Below are 22529 nucleotides of genomic sequence, written 5' to 3'. Positions count from 1 at the left end.
TTCCATAACATAATGGCGCCCAACGTGGGGCATGGATGAAACGCACACGGGGACCCACTACTGACCGGAAAGAAGGAGGTGTTGCCACGGCCTTGGCACAGGGGCAGGAGACTGCGCAGCTCCATAAGTAAGGTAAGAAAATGTTATCATCTTACCTGAAAGTCCCCTGTGCCCAGTCCGGGTCTATACCTCTTGCCGGTCAGGTGTGGTCACCAATTCCCAGGTAGTGTAAAAAATCCGTAGCCACGAATCCAAACCCTGGGAGGTGTCTGCTGTGTGCCGTGTATGTGTTATGTGTTTGTGTAAAATCCGAGAGAAGAAGGAAAAAGTGACTTTTGTTTTTAGTGGCTGGTTAACAGACCGCAGGAGGTAAAAATCGCTCGATAAGTTATTGCAGGATTCCCGTGCATAGGAAGGACAGGTAGTCCTGGGGCAGTCCCATGTTCCAGGCACGGGTAGTGATAACTTAGAGGGCTACTGCAGATTCCCGTAGTGCCGGCGATCCAGTTAGGACGTCCGGACCGGGGTGGTAGATTTTCCGCTTGTTGTGCTTCTCACTCACTCAGGCGGCCCGGGCGCAGGTGCGTCCAGTGCGATTGGCAGTAGTCTGTTCCCAGCGCAACCTGCATGTGTCACAGAATTTAAAAGGGCATATCTTGGATTGTCTATCTGTTTCTGTTTGTGTCATGTACTATTGCCGCTTTAAGAAGCATGAAATAGTAAAAGAGAGTTTTGGGGTTTTTTTCTCTCTTTTGAACTTCCTCTTTTTTCAGCTGCGAGCAGAGATGTATTGTAAATCACACTGTCACATCTGTTTTTTTTTTTTTCTGACTGTTTTCAGCTGCAATGCTGGCTATGTGTAGTTTTTTTGTGAAGAAGTTAAATTAAATTGTATCTATCATTTTTGATGTGACATACGTGTTTTCAGATACGTGATTTTAGTGACATTTGATATTATTGCAATAGCATACGGAATAAAAAGAGGAAGTGTGTCTCTGACTGCATTTGAGCGCAGAGATTCTAAAAGAAAAAAAAAAAAGAGAAGAGAAAAGCAGTTTTAATTTTTTTTTATTTATTTTTTACTCTCTTAAAGGGTCTTTTTCTTTTTGCGGCATTTTAAAAATTTTTAATTAAGTTTTCCTCCATCTTCAATCTCTTTACCTTTTTACTTTTTTTGGGGGGGGAAAAAGTTTTTTTTCTTTCTTTTTGTATCAAAATTTTGAGTTTTTGATTATTTTGGTTCTTTCTTTTTATATACTCATTTTTAGAAGTTTTTTTTAGTACTGTTTTCCATTTTTGTGTGTTTTTCATTTTTTACTCTTGCCATGGGGAATAAAGTGGCCAACAACAGGAGAGTCTTTTATTTCCTGATGAGCAAACAGCCCCTAGATAGTGGCAGGACACGAAGGTGTTAAGTATGTGAAGATTTTTGGAAGGTATAAAGTACGTGAAATTCATTAGAATGGCAGATTTCAAGCTGCGGAGTGGCATGACGTAGAAGGGAAAATAAGGGAAGTTAGCTGATGTTAGATTGCTGAATGCCAATACATGGTATGAAGTGGTAGCAGAGCTTACATCGTTTAGGTGGTACAGAAAGTTATGTGAGCAAACCAGGAAGTGATTTTTGTGGGTATGAGACAGGAGAATCTGCGCAGTCTGCTTTTAGCATAATCCATGGTATAGGTAGTTATTTTTGCACAGTATGTGGTGCGCCCCGTCTCTCCCTACAGGGAGAAGGCATAATTGCTCCTCTCTATTATTCTTGTTGTTCTCCTCTATCCTCTTTTTTTCTCTGTCAGTCTTTTCTCTCCACATTCTCTCTCCTTTCCTCTCCTCTTCCTCCACATTTTTTCTCTTCTCTCTCTTCCCCTCTCTATCTCTCCCCTCCTTCTCCACTCCTCTCTTCTCCTCCCTCTCTCTTCCTTCCACACCTCCCATCTTCTCCTCCCTCCTTCTCCATTCCCCCACCACACCTTTCTCCTCCTTCTTTTCCTTCCCCACACCCATCTCTCCTCACCCTCCCTCTCCCCTCCTTCTCTCTCCTCTCTTCTCCTCCCTCTCTCTCCACATTCTCTCTCTCCCCTCCTACTATTCCTTTGTCTCACTCCTCAACCCCTCCCTCTTCTTCTTCCTCTTTTTTCCTCCTTGTTGCCGGCTGGGCCAATGCCCAATTCAAATAATATAGTGCTTACAGCACAAGGTTTCCCTCTATGCCCCTGGCACAGTCCAGCCATTGCCAGTTGTGATATTGGGGAAAGAAGGTGAAAGCCCCCCCCTACAGTGGGCAGCCCCAGACACATCAGGTAGCAGACAGCTCAGCCCTGGGTGCAGAGGGGGGAGGACTAATATCACCATGTATTGATAATGTACAGCTTCAGCACCGGTCAGAGCTGCCAACATTCACACCAACATGAAACTATAAGCCTAATCCATCATAGCTTCAGCAAGGGGGGAGACATCCTCACATAAAAAAGCAACTTCTAAGTCCAATATCAGTCAGTGTACGACCCCAGTACAAGCTATCACAACTATTCCTCTGATGAAGATGAAGAGGGAACATCATACATGCTGTCCAGTACTAAGAAAAGAAACCCACAGGCACCAAGAATGCAAGGGCAGATAGAGGCACCACCATTACACTATGTGCACTGCACTTCAAGTCAGGTGACAATCTTCCAGACCCAGGGATGCATCCCATGCCATTTTACCGAAGAATGTAGCAGAACCAGCGAACATATGCAGCCACCTGGAATGATCTCTGGGCCATGAATGAAAATAGAAGCAGGTGATGCACTCTGGCCAATCATGAGGGAACAATTCAAACTTCCAGCAGAATCAGACGTACACGCTTGGGAGTCAGGGCCACAGCTAATTGAACAACTCAGAGTGGGCCAAAGGCAGGCTGGCAGGACAGGCCCTCAGCTTACATGACATGAGCCAAGATAAGACAGAGTCTGTAAAGAAGTTTCATGGAAGAGTAATGCAAGTATTCCAAGACTTGGGCTTCACCATTCATGACCAGATACACAGGCCTTTGTGCATGGACTGAGACAGCCAATTAGGGAACCACTGATAGTGGCTAGGCCTAGGAACAGGTCAATAGCAGTGGACTGACCCAGAAAAAAATGTTTTATGTGCGCCTAGGAGACTGTTTATTGCTAATTGTTGCCAAAACTGCCGCCATTATAGCACCACAAAGAGCGCGAAGAAGGAAACGGGTGCTGTGCTGCTGAGAACGCCAGAAGGGGAGCCAGAGGTGAAGGTGCTGCAAAGTGCCGACCAACACACCAGAAGAACCGCTGCAGATTCCAGAGAGGAGACACCGACCTCAATAAGGTTAGCAAAGGGGAGAAGCTATGTCGGAGCAGGGGGAAGAAGTGATTGCAGATGCAGCCGCAGCCCCTGTAATGCCCCAAGACCTTGGGTTGGATGCAGTCGCCGATCTCATGGCACCCCCCGGGCCTCGCCACGAATGCACCTGCAGGCCCCGTCTTACCACCGCAGCTTCAATCAGCAGGCCGGACCCCGCTGCCGCTACAGTACCCATCATGTTGTCCACAGTAGCCAAAGGGATTGAGTCCCAACCAGGGGTGCAGAAGACAGCCCCTATCATGGTGACCACTGACCTGGAAGCGCAACCACCCTACAAAGACAGAAGAAGTGTCAAGTGTTACATCTGTGGCAAGTTTGGCCATTTCCAGAACCAGTGCAGGGCACCCACGCCCCCGAAGGGACTGGACCCATGCAACCCAAGAGTTGGTCCAGAGAAACAGGTCAAGGAAGAAGTGCAGAAAGCAGTGAAGTACCCCGTCCATAGGACAGAGGCAAGCAAGCCAGGTCCTCAAGACACTACGCTCCTGACATGTGAAACTTCATCTGCAAGACCAATACCTCAAATTACCCTTAAAATGGATGGCGTTGTCAGATCCAACGTGGTGCAGCCAGAAGTGTGATGACACCTGTGGAACTCGCTGATCCCACCTGCCTATCAGAATCCTCTGTGTCTCGCATGGGCATTGATGGTCAAGTCAGACATTCTCAGCTTACAAAGCCACTGAGCGTGTGCACTCAGCCAGGACACTCTATCCTGTCCCAGTTTGTGGTGTAAAGGACCTGCCACTCAACCTGCTGGGAACGAACCTACTGTAGAAGCTGAAGGCAACCACAGTGTTCCACGAAGATGGGACAGTGACACTTTCTTCATCGCTGACCCACGAAGAGTCATGCTGGCGGCCCTACAAGAACATTAAACAATCGATGAGGCCTACCCAAGGAGGTACTGGATGTAGTACCAGAATATCTATGGTCTAAGGGACCCCAGCACATGAGAAAACCTCAAGTTGCCCCAGTACGGGTGTCACTCAAGCCATGTACCCCGTACCCTCGTAAGGCCCAGGCCAGGCCTAGAGTCAAGCTGCCTCTGACCAACTGAAGGTCTACCTGGAAATAGGAATCATTGTTCCTCGCACATCGCCTTGCAATACCCCGCTTTTCCCCATCAAGAAAAAGACTGTAAAAGGAGAGCCAGCCAAGTTCAAAATGGTATATGACCTGAGAGCTGTGAATGACGCCACGGTGTTTGAAACTGCAATTATGCCGAATCCGCACACTCTGCTCTCAAATGTGCCTGCCACAGCAAAAGTGTTCACAGTGAACAACCTGGCTAATGTTTTCTCCAGTGTTCCCCTTCATCCGGAAGACCAGTTCCTGTTTGCCTTAATGCACCAGGGGGGACACCACACATGGACAGTGATGCCACAGTGGGCCCAGAACAGCCCTCCACAGTTCACCAAAGCAATGTCCACAGTCCTCACCAACTGGGTCACAGAACATGCAGAAGTAACCCTGCTACAATACATGGACGATGTATTCCTTTGTGCAGTTGACTTTGACACGTGTAAAGCCCATTCCTTGTATCTCCTACTCTACCTGGCGGAGCAGCACTGCAAGATCTCAAAGAACAAAGTCCAGTGGTGTCTGAAGCAAGTTACGTTCCAGAGACACTGTATTGCTCACCAGGCGAAACACCTGACAGATGACCGGAAGACCACAGTGGAGAAGATGGTTCTACAGGCCTTGCTTGGCCCCGTTCCTCCTGACTGATGCAGTCTTCAGCTCGTTCAAGAAGTTAAAAGGCACAGTAGTCTCAGCACCAGCACTAGGCCCATCTGACTACGAGAAGCCATTCCGTCTCTACTTGATGAGAAAAGAAGGCCTTGCTACTGGAGTCCTGACACAGCTTCAGGGGGGAAAGCAGAGACTTTCGGACTACTTTTCAGCTTGCCTGGATCCGGTTGCAAGGGAAGCCTCTTCCTCCCGCATGAGAGCAGCAGTTGCAGCACATGCCCTCCTGGACAGGACTACTGACATCAGTGGAAAAACCATTGGAAATCCTGGCTCTGCATGACATCTCAGCAATCCCCAACCAAACCCAGCTAAAACATCTCTCCACCGCCAGGCATCTTCGCCTCCAGTGCTCTCTACTCCTGCCCAACAATGTCACCATCTCCAGATGCACAGTCCTCAACCCGTCCACTCTACTCCCACTCCCAAGGGGGGATACAGATATGGACCCTCAGATAAAAAGTCTGCATGGGATCTGAATTTGCTCCGGACGGATGACCATGATTGCTTCAGCATCATGCAACAGGAAACAGCAGGACTACCCAAGGTGGCAGAAGAGCCACTGACCAACCCAGAGTTGATCCTCTATGTGGATGGCTCCAGATTCGCAGATGATGAAGGAAGATTCCACACGGGATGTGCAGTGACCAGCAATCAAGAGATCCTGTGGTCCAGAAGTCTGCCGCCCAGTCTGTCAGCCCAGGAAGCAGAACTGATAGCGCTGATGAAGGCCTACCAGATGGCAGAAGACAAGACTGAGAAAATGTATACCGATTCAAGGTACTTGCATGGCATAGCACACGACTTCGGACCCATCTGGGCTGCAAGGGCCTTCATCACAGCAAGCGGAACAACCGTGAAGCATCAATGGAGCCATTAAGGACCTGCTGAACACACTTCAACTTCCAAAAGTGGTGACAATACTAAAAGTCAAAGCGCATGGAAAACTAAACACAGTAGAGGCACGAGGCAACAACATGGCGGATATGGCAGCCAAAGAAACAGTCAAGGGAAGACCATATGGACAAGTGGAAGAGGTCGTAGAGCCGGACGGCTACTACAGGACGGCTGAAGACAGGAAACCTGACAAGATGACATCCTGGGATCTGCTCAAAAAAGTTGCAAGAGCAAGCCCCAAAGGACAAGAAGGAATGCTGGATGCAGAAGTGAGCAACACATGAAGAAGGAAGGGTATACTCAATGGACTACAAACCCTGTTTACCCCGAAGCATGTACCCTATGGTGGTCCAGTGGGCACATGGGCCCACACACAGATTAAAGACACATATGAATGATCCGATTGGTGCTTACTGGTTCGCTCCAGAAATCTCCACCCTAACAGCCAAGTTCATAAACAGCTGTCTGACCTGTGGCAAATGCAACTCTGGAAGAATGAAGAAAGTTCCCACACATCGTCTTGCCAGACCACTGTACCCCCTTCCAGAGGATCCAGATAGACCACATCCAGATGCCGCCAAGTGGAGGATTCGAATATGCCCTTGTGGTCGTGGACATGTTCTCAGGATGACAGCCAGAAGCTTTCCCAGTGAGGAATCAGTCAGCAAAGACTACTGCAAAGAAGTTACTCTCAGAGACAAAATATGCAGCTATGGGGTCCCAGAAGTGATAGAGAGTGACCAGGGACCCGAATTCACAGCAAATCTCACACGAGAGATCTAGTCAGCAGTAGGGTCAGACTTAGGCCTACACACTCCCAATCACACTACTTAATGTAAGGCATACTTCCAGAGGCCCAGCAAAGCTGTCACCATATGAAATTTTGTTTGTGTCTAGTCCCAGGTTAGGGGTATCCTTTCCCTCAGCAGCTGACTATGTAATATGATACTTTGTCTGCTTATGTAATTGAAATCACCAAGAAACTTGCTAACATCCATTCTCGAGTTTTTTTCTTCATTGCCAGATCCAGATTCAGTGTCCGGTATGCACTCCTAGAAGCCAGGAGACTGGGTGTTGGTGAAAAAGTTTGAAAGGAGAACACCACTCGATCCCAGATTTGATGGTCCTGCTCAAGTGCTGCTGATGACACCAAACTCTGTGAAACTGGAGGGAAGACCCACTTGGATCCACTCATCGCATTGCAAGAAAGCTCCCCTACCAGAAGATGACATCCAAGCCAGAATGATGTTGCGGCCTGACCGAATAGATGACCTACCTGATAAAGACTACACATCGCTCACTACACATGCTATTGACTAAGAGACTGATTGCAACGAACCCCCTTTAGGGACAGATCTCCTGACCGCCCATTTTCGAAAAGTCTGTACGGAGTGGGGCACAGGCGTTAGGCTTGTGTCAGTTCGCCGACAGCACAAAAGAGTTGCAGCGCTTTGGGACAGGAGGCTAGGAATAGGGCAAGTGATATCTAAGGGGGGCTTGTGATAGAAATATGTATATCATGTAGATCTCACTTGCATGTATACTCCTCTATAATCATATATACTTATACTCACAGCTAATATATACATTATAATAAATGGTTTAAAATGGTTGACACGAACTGATATAACCCAGACAGATCATATGGGGTTTTCCGTCACAAATGCGGAACAGTGTCAGATGTTTTAACTCCTGATCAGCTGTCTCCACTCTGTCCTACATGCAGAGAGCTACATTTTACTTGCTTGGTCAGCAGTCATATGAGCATTAATCACAATATTCCATATATGTTTAGATAACCAATGACAGAGGAGCTAGACAATATGGTAATTAACTAACCACCCCTGACAACCCCTAACCACTCCTTTCTATGTGAAAATATAAAACTATGTATGTACAATAAAGTTTCAGTATTGATGGAATGTTGTTCTGACACAATGGTGTTGCAGTCTCATTCCTTTGAGCGCTCAAAATACTCAGTCTAATTGGGAGCGGCCGCAGCACACACAGAGGGATAAATTTATCCAACCCAAATATTTCCATAACAATTGCCCCTATACTAATCTAGTTAGGGCATCTTTGGGACAGCCGTCGAGGAGCGGGGGCACCATATATCGTAAAATTTAGGGTGCCAACCTCCGCTGTGAGGCAGGGTTAGATTAAGGGACAGTTTTCATCATTTATTGGTCTCTATCTACCAACAGTACATCTATACACCTTTCCATCCCTTCCCGTATAGGGAGTTTGAGGATAGAAGGAACAGTCGAGGGTGAGCGGGGACGCCATTGCGCAGGTTTAGGGTGCCAACCTCTGCTGTCAGGTAGGGTGCCGACGAGCGATAGGCAACTAGGGATAGGCACCTCTCTAGGCCTTTTCTATATAAGTACATTTATTGGGTGACGGTTTTGTGTGCACTAATTTTTAATTAGCCTCCTTTGACATCAAAGACCTCGCCCTATCCTGGATCGCCTCGTACCTTTCCAACCGCACTTTCAGCATCTCCCACTCCCACACTACCTCCTCATCCCACCCTCTCTCTGTTGGAGTCCCCCAAGGCTCTGTTCTAGGACCCCTACTCTTCTCAATCTATACACTTGGCTTGGGACAACTCATAAAGTCCCATGGATTCCAGTACCACCTCTATGCTGATGACACTCAGTTCTACCTCTCTGGCCCAGACGTCTGGCCCAGGCGATTGGATGAGGAGCGAATAAGTGTGGAGGAGAGGAGGTCTTGGGAGGACCGGAGATTACGTGAGGGAAGATATATGGAGATTAGTTCAGAGATATATGGAGGAGACAGGTTATGGATGGCCTTGTAGGTCAGTATTAGTAATTTGAACTGGATACGCTGAGGGAATGGGAGCCAGTGAAGAGATTTGCAGAGGCGGGAAGCGGAGGAGTAGCGAGGAGAGAGATGGATTAGTCGAGCAGCAGAGTTAAGGATGGACTGGAGAGGTGCAAGGGTGTTAGCAGGGAAGCCGCAGAAAAGGATGTTGCAGTAGTCAAGGCGGGAGATGATGAGGGCATGCTCAAGCATTTTAGTAGATTGAAGGTTGAGGAATGGACGGATTCTGGAGATATTTTTGAGCTGGAGGCGACAGGAGGTGGAAAGAGCTTGGATGTGCGGTTTGAAGGACAGGGCAGAGTCGAAGGTTACTCCAAGGCAGCGGACAGAGCGGTGGCTCTGCTGTCCAGAATCCCAGAGTGCCTATCAGCCATATCCTCCTTCTTCTCCTCTCGCTTCCTCAAACTCAATGTGGACAAATTTGAACTCATCATCTTTCCTCCATCTCATAGATCTTCCTTACCTGACCTATCTGTCGCAATCAATGACATCATGCTTTCCCCCGTACCGGAAGTCCGCTGCCTCGGAGTAATCTTCGACTCTGCCCTGTCCTTCAAACCGCACATCCAAGCTCTTTCCACCTCCTGTCGCCTCCAGCTCAAAAATATCTCCAGAATCCGTCCATTCCTCAACCTTCAATCTACTAAAATGCTTGAGCATGCCCTCATCATCTCCTGCCTTGACTACTGCAACATCCTTTTCTGCGGCTTCCCTGCTAACACCCTTGCACCTCTCCAGTCCATCCTTAACTCTGCTGCCCGACTAATCCATCTCTCTCCTCGCTACTCCTCCGCTTCCCCCCTCTGCAAATCTCTTCACTGGCTCCCATTCCCTCAGTGTATCCAGTTCAAATTACTAATACTGACCTACAAGGCCATCCATAACCTGTCTCCTCCATATATCTCTGAACAAATCTCCATATATCTTCCCTCACGTAATCTCCGGTCCTCCCAAGACATCCTCTCCTCCACACTTATTCGCTCCTCATCCAATCGCCTCCAAGACTTCTCCCGAATATCCCCCGTCCTCTGGAATTCTCTGCCCCAACACGTCCGGTTATCCACCACATTCGGATCCTTCAGACGGAGCCTGAAAACACATCTCTTCAGGAAAGCCTACAGCCTGCACTGACCCCGCTGCCTCCTCATCACTACCGAAGCTACCGCCTCACCAATACCGGAGCTCCTGCAACCCCCAACCTACTGTCTCCTTCCCCATAATCCTGCAGAATGTAAGCCCGCAAGGGCAGGGTCCTCGCCCCTCTGTATCAGTCTGTCATTGTAAGTTTGTCTACTGTAAGTGATATTTGTAACTTGTATGTAACCCCTTCTCATGTACAGCACCATGGAATCAATGGTGCTATATAAATAAATAATAATAATAATTAATTAAGTTAATAAAGGTATTTTTTAATCTTGGGATTATTCTGTGAACTGTTTACTTTAATTCACTCCATTGGCTATTGATTTGAATTTTTTTGCATAACAACAAGAGGTCTCCCGAAGACCTCTATGGTTGTTGATGGCAGATTGCTGCGAGCACCACCCTGTGGTCGGCGCTTATAGCAATGCTGCAATTCAGATACATAGAGGTGATCTGAGCATCACCTCTATGTAGCAGAGCCGATCAGGCTATGCCAGTTTCTAGCCTCCCATGGAGGCTACTGAAGCATGGCAAAAGAAAAAAAATTTTCTTACAAAAATATGAAAAAAATAAAAATAATAAAAGTTCAAATCACCCCCCTTTCGCCCCATTCAAAATAAAAAAAAAAAATCAAACCTACACATATTTGGTATTGCCACATTCAGAATTGCCCGATCTATCAACAAAAAAAGAATTAACCTGATCGCTAAACGGTGTAATGAGAAAAAAATTCCAAAAGCCAGAATTACTTTTATTGGTCGCCGCGACATTGCATTAAAATGCAATAACAGGCGATCAAAAGATCGCATCTTCACCAATATGGTATCATTAAAAACGCCAGCTCGGCACGCAAAAAAAAAGCCCTCACCCGACCAGAGATCACGAAAAATGGAGACGCTACAGGTCTCGGAAAATTGCACATTTTTTCTTCTATTTTTTTTTTTTTTTTTTTTAGCAAAGTTTGAATTATTTTTTACCAATTACATTAAAAATAACCTAGTCATGTTTGGTGTCTATGAACTCGTAATGACCTGGAGAATCGTAATGGCAGCTCAGTGTTAGCATTTAATGAACCTAGCAAAAAAGCCAAACAAAAAACACATGTTGGATTGCACTGTTTGACAATTTCACGCACTTGGAATTTGTTTCCTGTTTTCAGGTACAAGACATGGTAAAACCAATGATGTCGTTCAAAAGTACAACTCGCTCCGCAAAAAATAAGCCCTCACATGGCCAAATTGACGGAAAAATAAAAAAGTTATGGCTGTGGGAAGGAGGGGAGGGGAAAACGAAAAAAGCTCCAGGGGTTAAGGGGTTAAAAATGGGGCCTGATTAAGAACACAAAACTGGCTGCGGGAAGAGGATAAATCAGAGTATTGTGGACACTACTGTAATCAAAAACTGTGACTATAGACAATAACATCTACTGAAATGCTCAAACTGAACAGTCTCCATCAGTAATAAATGAGGAGCTAGTGGTGAAACCTCTCTGGGGTAATTAGAGCACGGGGCTCGGTGACTTCACAGTCTAAACTATCGGAAGCTCCAATATTTTCTGTCAGATGAGTTTCAAGAAGAAATATTACACATTTATAGAGAACTGTGTATAATAGGGCAGAGCGGAGATGTCTTAAAGGGAACCTGTCAGCAGGATTGTGCTCAGTGACTACAGACAGTGTCAGGTTGGTGCCGTTATACTGATTACACTGATACCTGGTGATGAAATCCGTCTTGTGGTTGTTGTCTAATCTGTATTTGTAGTTTTCAGTTAATGAGATTCTTGTGCTCTGGGTCGGGGCTGTGGGCGGGGCTTTGTGGTGCTCTGGGGCGGGGCTTTATGTGGTGCTCTGGGGTGGAACTGTGGGCAGCCTGCGGGCTGTTATCAACAATAATATCAACACTATTATATGCATTATGTAAAAATGGGGGGCAGTGAGGGATCAGCGACCTGTCATAAGCCAATACAGATGAATATGTAATCAGAGCACCACATAAAGCCCCGCCCACAGCCCTGCCCCAGAGCACCTCATAAAGCCCCGCCCCAGAGCACCACATAAAGCCCCGCCCCAGAGCACGAGAATCTCATTAGCTGAAAACTACAAATACAGATTACACAGCAGTAAACCAGAGTTGCATTCATTTATGGTGGACCATTGGAGCTACTATGAATCCTGACCAGAAGATTAGAGAAAATAATATTGCTCCCCATTTCAGGAGAGATTGTGCAGTAATCTGAATTTCTTAGGATAAAACAATGTAATTTATGAGGTGGAGTGAATCCATGAAACCAGGGCTGGAGCCAACACATCTCCTGCAGGCGGGAATAAATGTATATTACAGCCATCAGCCGCGCACAGCTCAGAGATATATCATGGCACCGGTGTGATGGGTTTTATGTAGATTATCACAATCCTCCTTGAAGTTAGTCGGTTTTAATACAAATTAAAAAGTCAGGATAAAGGGAAACTCTGTTATTGTCCAGAAATTCACACTTGGCCTCACTGCACATTTAATGTTGTCGATCATAAAAGTGAAGTTTGGCCAGAAAGACTGGACCTGGTCTTGTAGGGACCATATGATCACATTCAGCAGCACAGAAGGGAGAGAAGGGAGATTCATCCGATAAGATCTCAGGGTTCTAGGAAGCCAACAGCATCATTACCCTCCGCTTTCTCTTACAGGCCCATCAGAATATTTTTCTTCAAGTGATTTTCCATCTTGTCCGCACATTCTACGTACGCGGTCATTTGGCTTTATAGTTCACAGATCTGGGCAGGTAACAGCGTCTCCTAAACCCAGGGGGTAGGTGGATCTACCAGGTTGTAAGTTCTATAGAAAAGGGCTTTCAATGCCCAAAGTCATTAGAACAGTTTTGGGTGGAGGAGAATGTTGTGGTCTAGAGGCAAAATGGTGATCATGGTAATACGGCCGGACTACACCACCGATAAAGCAGCCACAGCCGGTGATGAGAAGAATCTGTGACTTCTCTGCATTTAGTGGTCACTACTCACCTGGGTAGTCACATGTAGGAATCTCCTCTTTACAACACTCATCCCCCCTCACATATGTCTCTGTAGTATTAATATGGGTCAGATCTTCACCCTGAAACAAATATTATAAAAGTCACCGACAGATGGAGAAGTCCCATCTATGATCAGCTCTAATCCTGCCATCTCCACCGTTCTCATTACACAAGTATAAAACATATAATACTGGTGGATAAAACAAGACTGAGCACAAGACCTTCACAGTCGTCTACACATCATAGGGGAGATCTCCTGACACCTTCTCTCCATCTACCTGATGGTCCTGAGGAGCATTGGGATCTTCTTGGTTACAGTCCTGTGGAAGAAGAGGTGGGGGACATCTCTCTGGTGTTGTCCTCTTACTGGATAGATCTGGAGGAAACACATACAGGGAGTGAATCCATTCTTTACATACAGATAATTATAGGCCGTGTGTATTTAGTCCTGTCTATTACCTGGAGATGTGAGGGGCTGGGGAACCTCCATTATGACGTTCTTGTACAGATCTCTGTGTCCTTCTAAATACTCCCACTCCTCCATGGAGAAATAGACAGCGACATCCTGACACCTTATAGGAACCTGACACATACAATGATACCGTCATCCCCCGATCCCTTCATAGTGTTACTGTATAATGTCCCAGCATTCCCAGCACTGTCACCTCTCCAGTCAGCAGCTCAATCATCTTGTAGATGAGTTCTAGGATCTTCTGGTCATTGATGTCCTCATGGATCAGGGGGTGAGGTGGAGGCCCCGTGATTGGGCTCAGGGGTCTTCCCCATCCCTCAGACACAGGGTCCTGACAGCGATCACTAGAGGTCTTCTTCACCACTGTGTAATCCTGGTAATGGAGAGACACATTAATAAATCTCACTACAGACATTTCCAGAGTCCTCACCTCTCCAGTTCTGTCCATCTGTTATTCCCATAGATAAGAATGATGTAATGTGACGTCATCAGAATCTCTCACCTCTCCAGTAAGCCGGAAGAGGATCTCTAGGGTGAGGTGTAATATCCTCTCCGCCATCTCGTCTCTGTCCATATCCATCTTTGATGGGTAAATCAGGAAAATTCTCTTTTGTAGAAGATCTTCACTGAGAGGATCCGATATTGTAGAGACCTGAATGAGAAGATGAGCCGATGTAACATCATAAGAATCCTGTGTAATAATACAATTACTGGAGATAATAAGGGAAACATAGGAGGAGATTTATTATTTTACAGTATTTAGTTTCCTTCTTTACATCTACTAATAAATCCTATATATTTAGGCCACAGACAACAAGCAGTTTCCTCCTCGGAGTCGGCAGCTGAATACGTTCCTCATAGACTCATCTTCCATAACGCTAATTCTCGTCTCATTTACTGACCCTGGAATCGGCATTAGCAATACTGCAGGAGATATTCATTACACGCGACATGAGAAATAACTACTTCATGATGAGGACGACATCTTCATCTTCTACTACGGCTCTAGAAACATATTTGGCCAGAGTCGGTCACTGACTCCATCACCACCGGCCGTCTATATGAAGGTTTCCCGTCTTCCCCGCACTGTAATCTTCTATCACGTTAGATCTCAGGTCTGATTCACACACAGAAGTTTGAGGTTTTGAGAATGTGTGATGGGTATATGGGCACTGGACTATGGGACGGAGGATGTGTGATGGGTACATGGGCACTGGGCTATGGGATGGAGGATGGAGGATGAGTATATGGGCACTGGACTATGGGATGGAGGATGTGTGATGGGTATATGGGCACTGGACTATGGGATGGAGGATATGTATGATGGTATATGGGCACTGGACTATGGGATGGATGATATGTATGATGGGTATGTAGCTGAATGGTGGATTAGGAGCTTTCGACTCCCTGATTCACTAATCTATTCAGCGGTATCACCGTCATGGGAATGTGGATATCACTTAAATTATGATGATGGGAAGGAGAGGGTGACCAATACCACACCCCACTGAGCCCTGTCAATTCATAGGCATCATAGCAACCGAGTGGGCTACCTTTATGGATGATACACTCCTGCCTATCCAACTATCGTATGGTAAATATCTCATAGATCCTGGGTTCATTAGTATTTGCACCAAGAATGAGGCTAAGTGAGTATTTATTAACTGTCGGAGGTAGTCAGTGAGGTAGTTGGTACCATATTGTGCATGTAGGGGGCAGTACTGTGGGAACATTAAAAAGTGGGGGGATGGCAGTACTGTGGGGACATTATACTGTGTGTGAGGGGGATGCCAGTCCTGTGGAAACATTATCCTGTGTCTGTGGGAAGTCACTAATGTGGGAACTTTATACTGTGTGTGGGGGTATGGCGGTAGTATAAGAAGATTATGCTGTACTAGATGGTGGCCCGATTCTAACGCATCGGGTATTCTAGAATATGTATGCATGTATATAGCAGCCACATAGTATATAGCACAGCCCACGTAACACAGACAGCCACTTAGTATATAGGACCCACATAGTATATAGCAGCCACGCAGTATATAACACAGCCACGTAATATATAGCACATCCCATGCAGTATATAACAGCCCACGCAGTATATAGCACAGCCCACGTAATATATAGCACAGGCCATTGTTATGATCCGGTGACCCTGGAGCCGCATGAGACTATCTCTGGAGTGGGTGGTACCTGTACCTGTACTGACCGCAATCCTAATACTGACACCGCAACTAGAAGTAACCGTGGGATGTTCCTAACATGGCCTAGACACCTCGACACAGCCGGAGGACTAAATACCCCTAAAGATGGAAATGGGAAATACCATCTTGCCTCGGAGCAGATCCTTAAAGGATAGGCAGCCCCACACAAATATTGACTGTGAGTTTGAGAGGAAATATGTACACAGGCAGAATTTAGCAAAAGAGGCACTTCTAGCTAAATAGAAAAGGATAGGACAGAGTTCTAAGCGGTCAGTATAAAACTCTAGAAAAATCCACAGCAGAAAATACTATATTCTATATCTAACTAAAGACATAGAATGTATATCTGCATCTCCAGAGAATCCAGCATGACAGAAAAATCCAAACAAAGTCTAAGCTGGACAAAAACACAATAGATTGCACTGCACATAAAAGCACACTGCATGCGTGCTACAGAGAACAAAAACCAGACACTTATCTTAGCTGAAATGAAAGCAGGGCAAGAGGAGCCAGACAGAGATGCAATCCCTCCAAGATACAATGGACAACTGGCAGGGATAGATGGATCCTACACACCTAAATACCTAATAGAGCTGCAATAAGCAGAAACACCTGCCCTGGCTTACAATCCAGAGACCACTGCACTACCACTAACAACCACCGGAGGGAGCCCAAGAGCAGAATTCACAACAGGCCATGCCATGCAGTATATAGCACAGCCCACGCAGTATATAACAGACCACGCAGTATACTGTATAACACTGGCCACGCAGTATAACACTGCCCATGTAATATATAGCACAGCCCACGCAGTATATAACACAGCCCACGCAGTATATAACACAGGCCACGCAGTATATAACACAGGCCACGCAGTATATAACACTGCCCACATAATATATAACACAGCCTGTTGTGAACTGTGTTTCTGGGCTCCCTCTTGTGGTCACGAACGGTATTGCATAGAGTCAGGTGTCCGTTCAGATAGCATCGCCAAAGGATTAGCAGATTTGCGCTCCCGCAAACGCCGATCAATTTGAATGGCCAGAGCCATTGAATCATTCAGACTTGTAGGGATAGGAAACCCCACCATCACATTCTTAATGGCTTCAGAAAGACCATTTCTGAAATTTGCGGCCAGGGCACACTCATTCCATTGAGTAAGCACGGACCATTTCCGAAATTTTTGACAATACACCTCAGCTTCGTCCTGACCTTGAGAGATAGCTAGCAACGCCTTTTCAGCCTGATTTTCAAGATTAGGCTCCTCATAAAGCAAACCAAGCGCCAGAAAAAACGCATCAACATTCACCAATGCAGGATCTCCTGGCGCCAGAGAGAAAGCCCAATCTTGAGGGTTGCCACGCAAGGAGGAGATAACAATTTTAACTTGCTGAGCGGAATCACCAGAGGAACGAGGTCTCAGAGACTGAAACAATTTACAATTATTCCTAAAATTCAGGAACTTAGATCTATCTCCAAAAAACAGCTCAGGAATAGGAATTTTTGGTTCAGACATAGGGCTATGGATAACAAAATCCTGAATGCTTTGCACCCTAGCAGCAAGCTGATCCACACTAGAAGTCAGAGTCTGAACATTCATGTCTGCAGCAGAGCTCAAAGCCACTCAGAGTATAAGGGGATGGAAGAAACTAGACAGACTGCAGCAAGGAAAAACAACACAAAAAAAAAACAAAAACTCAGAACTTCTTTTTAATCCCGCTTCTGCGATGCAATAAACATTTCCTTCTGGCCTGGTATACTGTTATGATCCTCTCCCAATAGGATCATAACAGCCCACATAATTTATAACACAGCCCACATAATATACTGTATAACACAGCCCACGCAGTATATAACGCAGCCCACGCAGTATATAACGCAGCCCACGCAGTATATAACGCAGCCCACGCAGTATATAACGCAGCCCACGCAGTATATAACGCAGCCCACGCAGTATATAACGCAGCCCACGCAGTATATAACGCAGCCCACGCAGTATATAACGCAGCCCACGCAGTATATAACGCAGCCCACGCAGTATATAACGCAGCCTACGCAGTATATAACGCAGCCCACGCAGTATATAACGCAGCCCACGCAGTATATAACGCAGCCCACGCAGTATATAACGCAGCCCACGCAGTATATAACGCAGCCCACGCAGTATATAACGCAGCCCACGCAGTATATAACGCAGCCTACGCAGTATATAACGCAGCCCACGCAGTATATAACGCAGCCCACGCAGTATATAACACAGCCCACGCAGTATATAACACAGCCCACGCAGTATATAACACAGCCCACGCAGTATATAACACAGCCCACGCAGTATATAACACAGCCCACGCAGTATATAACACAGCCCACGCAGTATATAACACAGCCCACGCAGTATATAACACAGCCCACGCAGTATATAACACAGCCCACGCAGTATATAACACAGCCCACGCAGTATATAACACTGCCCACGCAATATATAACACTGCCCACGCAGTATATAACACTGCCCACGCAGTATATAACACTGCCCACGCAGTATATAACACTGCCCACGCAGTATATAACACTGCCCACGCAGTATATAACACAAGCCACATAATATAACACAGCCCACGCAGTATATAACACAAGCCACATAATATAACACAGCCCACGCAGTATACTGTATAACACAGGCCACGTAGTATAACACCGCCCACGCAGTATATAACACAGCCCACGCAGTATTTAACACAGCCCAAGCAGTATATAACACAGCCCAAGCAGTATATAACACAGTGTGGGCACCATATCCCTGTTAAAAAAATAATTAAAATAAAAAATAGTTATATACTTACCCTCCGCCGTCCAGTGAAGCTGTCCCAAAGCACACGCTGCTGCCACCAGCTTCCGTTCCCAGAGATGCATTGCGAAATTACCCAGTTGACTTAGTGGTCTCGCGAGACAGCTAAGTCTTCTGGGTAATTTCGCAATGCATCCCTGGGAACAGAAGCTGGCGGCAGCAGCGCGCACATCGGCTGACGACGGAAGGTGAGAATAGACGATTTTTTTTATTATTATTTTTAACAGATCTTTTTACTATTGATGCTGCATAGGCAGCATCAATAGTAAAAAGTTGGTCACACAGGGTTAATAGCAGCGTTAACGGAGTGCGTTACAACCCGGCATAACGCCTTCCGTTAACGCTGCCATTAACCTGTGTGAGCGCTGACTGGAGGGGAATATGGAGGGGACACTGACTGCAGGGGAGTAGGGAGCGGACATTTCACGGCCGAACTGTGCCCGTCACTGATTGCTAGTGGCCGTTTGGCCGCGACCAATCAGCGACTTGGGATTTCCGTGACAGACAAACAGATGGAAGTGCCCCTTAGACAATTATATAGATAGATGTGGTGGGATCGAGGTACTGAAGGAACATTATACTATATGTGGGGGTATGGCGGTACTGTGAAAACATTATACTGTGTGTGGGGGGTATGGAGGTACTGTAGGAATATTATACTATATGTGGGGGTATAGCGGTACTGTAGGAACATTATACTGTGTGTGGGGATATGGCGGTACTGTAGGAACATGATACTGTGTGGGGGGTATGGAGGTACTGTAGGAACATTATACTGTGTGGGGGGTATGGAGGTACTGTAGGAACATTATACTGTGTGTGGGGGTATAGCGGTACTGTGAGAACATTATACTGTTTGGTGGGATGGAGGTACTGTAGGAACATTATACTGTGTGTGGGGGTATGGCGGTACTGTAGAACATTATACTGTGTGTGGGGGTATGGCGGTACTGTAGGAACATTATACTGTGTGTGGGGGTATGGAGGTACTGTAGGAACATTATACTGTGTGTGAGGGTATGGCGGTACTGTAGGAACATTATACTGTGTGTGGGGGTATAGCGGTACTGTGATATTATACTGTTTGGTGGAATGGACGTACTGTAGGAACATTATACTGTGTGTGGGGTATAGCGGTACTAAGAGAACATTATACTGTGTGTGGGGGTATGGCGGTACTGTAGGAACATTATACTGTGTGTGGGGGTATAGCGGTACTAAGAGAACATTATACTGTGTGTGGGGGTATGGTGGTACTGTAGGAACATTATACTGTGTGTGGGTGTATAGCGTTACTGTGAGAACATTATACTGTTTGGTGGGATGGAGGTACTGTAGGAACATTATACTGTGTGTGGGGGTATGGCGGTACTGTAGGAACATTATACTGTGTGTGGGGGTATGGCGGTACTGTAGGAACATTATACTGTGTGTGGGGGTATGGAGGTGCTGTAGGAACATTATACTGTGTGTGAGGGTATGGCGGTACTGTAGGAACATTATACTGTGTGTGGGGGTATAGCGGTACTAAGAACATTATACTGTGTGTGGGGGTATGGCGGTACTGTAGGAACATTATACTGTGCGTGGGGGTATAGCGGTACTAAGAGAACATTATACTGTGTGTGGGGGTATGGCGGTACTGTGAGAACATTATACTGTGTGTGGGGGTATGGAGGTACTATGAGAACATTATACTGTGTGTGGGGGTATGACGGTACTAAGAGAACATTATACTGTGTGTGGGGGTATGGCGGTACTGTGAGAACATTATACTGTGTGTGGGGGTATGGAGGTACTGTGAGAACATTATACTGTGTATGGGGGTATGGCGGTACTATGAGAAGTTTATACTGTGTGTGGGGGTATGGAGGTACTATGAGAACATTATACTGTGTGTGGGAGTATAGCGGTACTGTGAGAACATCATACTGTTTGGTGGGATGGAGGTACTGTAGGAACATTATACTGTGTGTGGGAGTATGGCGGTACTATGAGAACATTATACTGTGTGTGGGGGTATGGCAGTACTGTAGGAACATTATACTGTGTGGGGGGGTATGGCGGTACTGTAGGAACATTATACTGTGTGTGGGGGTATGGCGGTACTATGAGAACACTATACTGTGTGTGGGGGTATGGCGGTACTGTGAGAACATTATACTTTGTGTGGGGGTATGGCGGTACTATGAGAAGTTTATACTGTGTGTGGGGGCATGGAGGTACTGTAGGAACATTATACTGTGTGTGGGGGTATGGCGGTACTGTAGGAACATTATACTGTGTGTGGGGGTATGGCGGTACTGTAGGAACATTATACTGTGTGTGGGGGTATGGCGGTACTGTAGGAACATTATACTGTGTGTGGGGGTATGGAGGTACTGTAGGAACATTATACTGTGTGTGAGGGTATGGCGGTACTGTAGGAACATTATACTGTGTGTGGGGGTATAGCGGTACTAAGAACATTATACTGTGTGTGGGGGTATGGCGGTACTGTAGGAACATTATACTGTGCGTGGGGGTATAGCGGTACTAAGAGAACATTATACTGTGTGTGGGGGTATGGCGGTACTGTGAGAACATTATACTGTGTGTGGGGGTATGGAGGTACTATGAGAACATTATACTGTGTGTGGGGGTATGACGGTACTAAGAGAACATTATACTGTGTGTGGGGTTATGGCGGTACTGTGAGAACATTATACTGTGTGTGGGGGTATGGAGGTACTGTGAGAACATTATACTGTGTATGGGGGTATGGCGGTACTATGAGAAGTTTATACTGTGTGTGGGGGTATGGAGGTACTATGAGAACATTATACTGTGTGTGGGAGTATAGCGGTACTGTGAGAACATTATACTGTTTGGTGGGATGGAGGTACTGTAGGAACATTATACTGTGTGTGGGGGTATGGCGGTACTATGAGAACATTATACTGTGTGTGGGGGTATGGCAGTACTGTAGGAACATTATACTGTGTGGGGGGGTATGGCGGTACTGTAGGAACATTATACTGTGTGTGGGGGTATGGCGGTACTATGAGAACACTATACTGTGTGTGGGGGTATGGCGGTACTGTGAGAACATTATACTTTGTGTGGGGGTATGGCGGTACTATGAGAAGTTTATACTGTGTGTGGGGGCATGGAGGTACTGTAGGAACATTATACTGTGTGTGGGGGTATGGCGGTACTGTAGGAACATTATACTGTGTGTGGGGGTATGGCGGTACTGTAGGAACATTATACTGTGTGTGGGGGTATGGCGGTACTGTAGGAACATTATACTGTGTGTGGGGGTATGGAGGTACTGTAGGAACATTATACTGTGTGTGAGGGTATGGCGGTACTGTAGGAACATTATACTGTGTGTGGGGGTATAGCGGTACTAAGAACATTATACTGTGTGTGGGGGTATGGCGGTACTGTAGGAACATTATACTGTGCGTGGGGGTATAGCGGTACTAAGAGAACATTATACTGTGTGTGGGGGTATGGCGGTACTGTGAGAACATTATACTGTGTGTGGGGGTATGGAGGTACTATGAGAACATTATACTGTGTGTGGGGGTATGACGGTACTAAGAGAACATTATACTGTGTGTGGGGGTATGGCGGTACTGTGAGAACATTATACTGTGTGTGGGGGTATGGAGGTACTGTGAGAACATTATACTGTGTATGGGGGTATGGCGGTACTATGAGAAGTTTATACTGTGTGTGGGGGTATGGAGGTACTATGAGAACATTATACTGTGTGTGGGAGTATAGCGGTACTGTGAGAACATTATACTGTTTGGTGGGATGGAGGTACTGTAGGAACATTATACTGTGTGTGTGTGGGGGTATGGCGGTACTATGAGAACATTATACTGTGTGTGGGGGTATGGCAGTACTGTAGGAACATTATACTGTGTGGGGGGGTATGGCGGTACTGTAGGAACATTATACTGTGTGTGGGGGTAT

At 46.2% G+C, this 22529-nt stretch overlaps 1 protein-coding gene across 1 annotated transcript in view; it reads right to left on the bottom strand.

The window, feature by feature from the left end:
• The window catches only part of LOC143768279 (uncharacterized), a 43008-nt gene that overhangs the window by 6653 nt on the left and 13826 nt on the right, over positions 1-22529 (bottom strand). The window contains exons 3-7 of the mRNA XM_077256973.1: positions 14008-14157; positions 13699-13878; positions 13493-13616; positions 13312-13409; positions 13023-13113 (exon numbers count right to left, since the gene is read on the bottom strand). Of these exons, the coding sequence (XP_077113088.1) occupies positions 13023-13113; positions 13312-13409; positions 13493-13616; positions 13699-13878; positions 14008-14157 (643 nt within the window). The remainder of the gene's footprint in view (positions 1-13022; positions 13114-13311; positions 13410-13492; positions 13617-13698; positions 13879-14007; positions 14158-22529) is intronic.

The sequence above is a fragment of the Ranitomeya variabilis genome, chromosome 4, assembly GCF_051348905.1.
Source record: "Ranitomeya variabilis isolate aRanVar5 chromosome 4, aRanVar5.hap1, whole genome shotgun sequence".
Classification (NCBI taxonomy): domain Eukaryota; kingdom Metazoa; phylum Chordata; class Amphibia; order Anura; family Dendrobatidae; genus Ranitomeya; species Ranitomeya variabilis.
The sequence above is the reverse complement of the archived record's forward strand: the minus strand, read 5'-3'. Positions and strand labels throughout refer to the sequence as shown.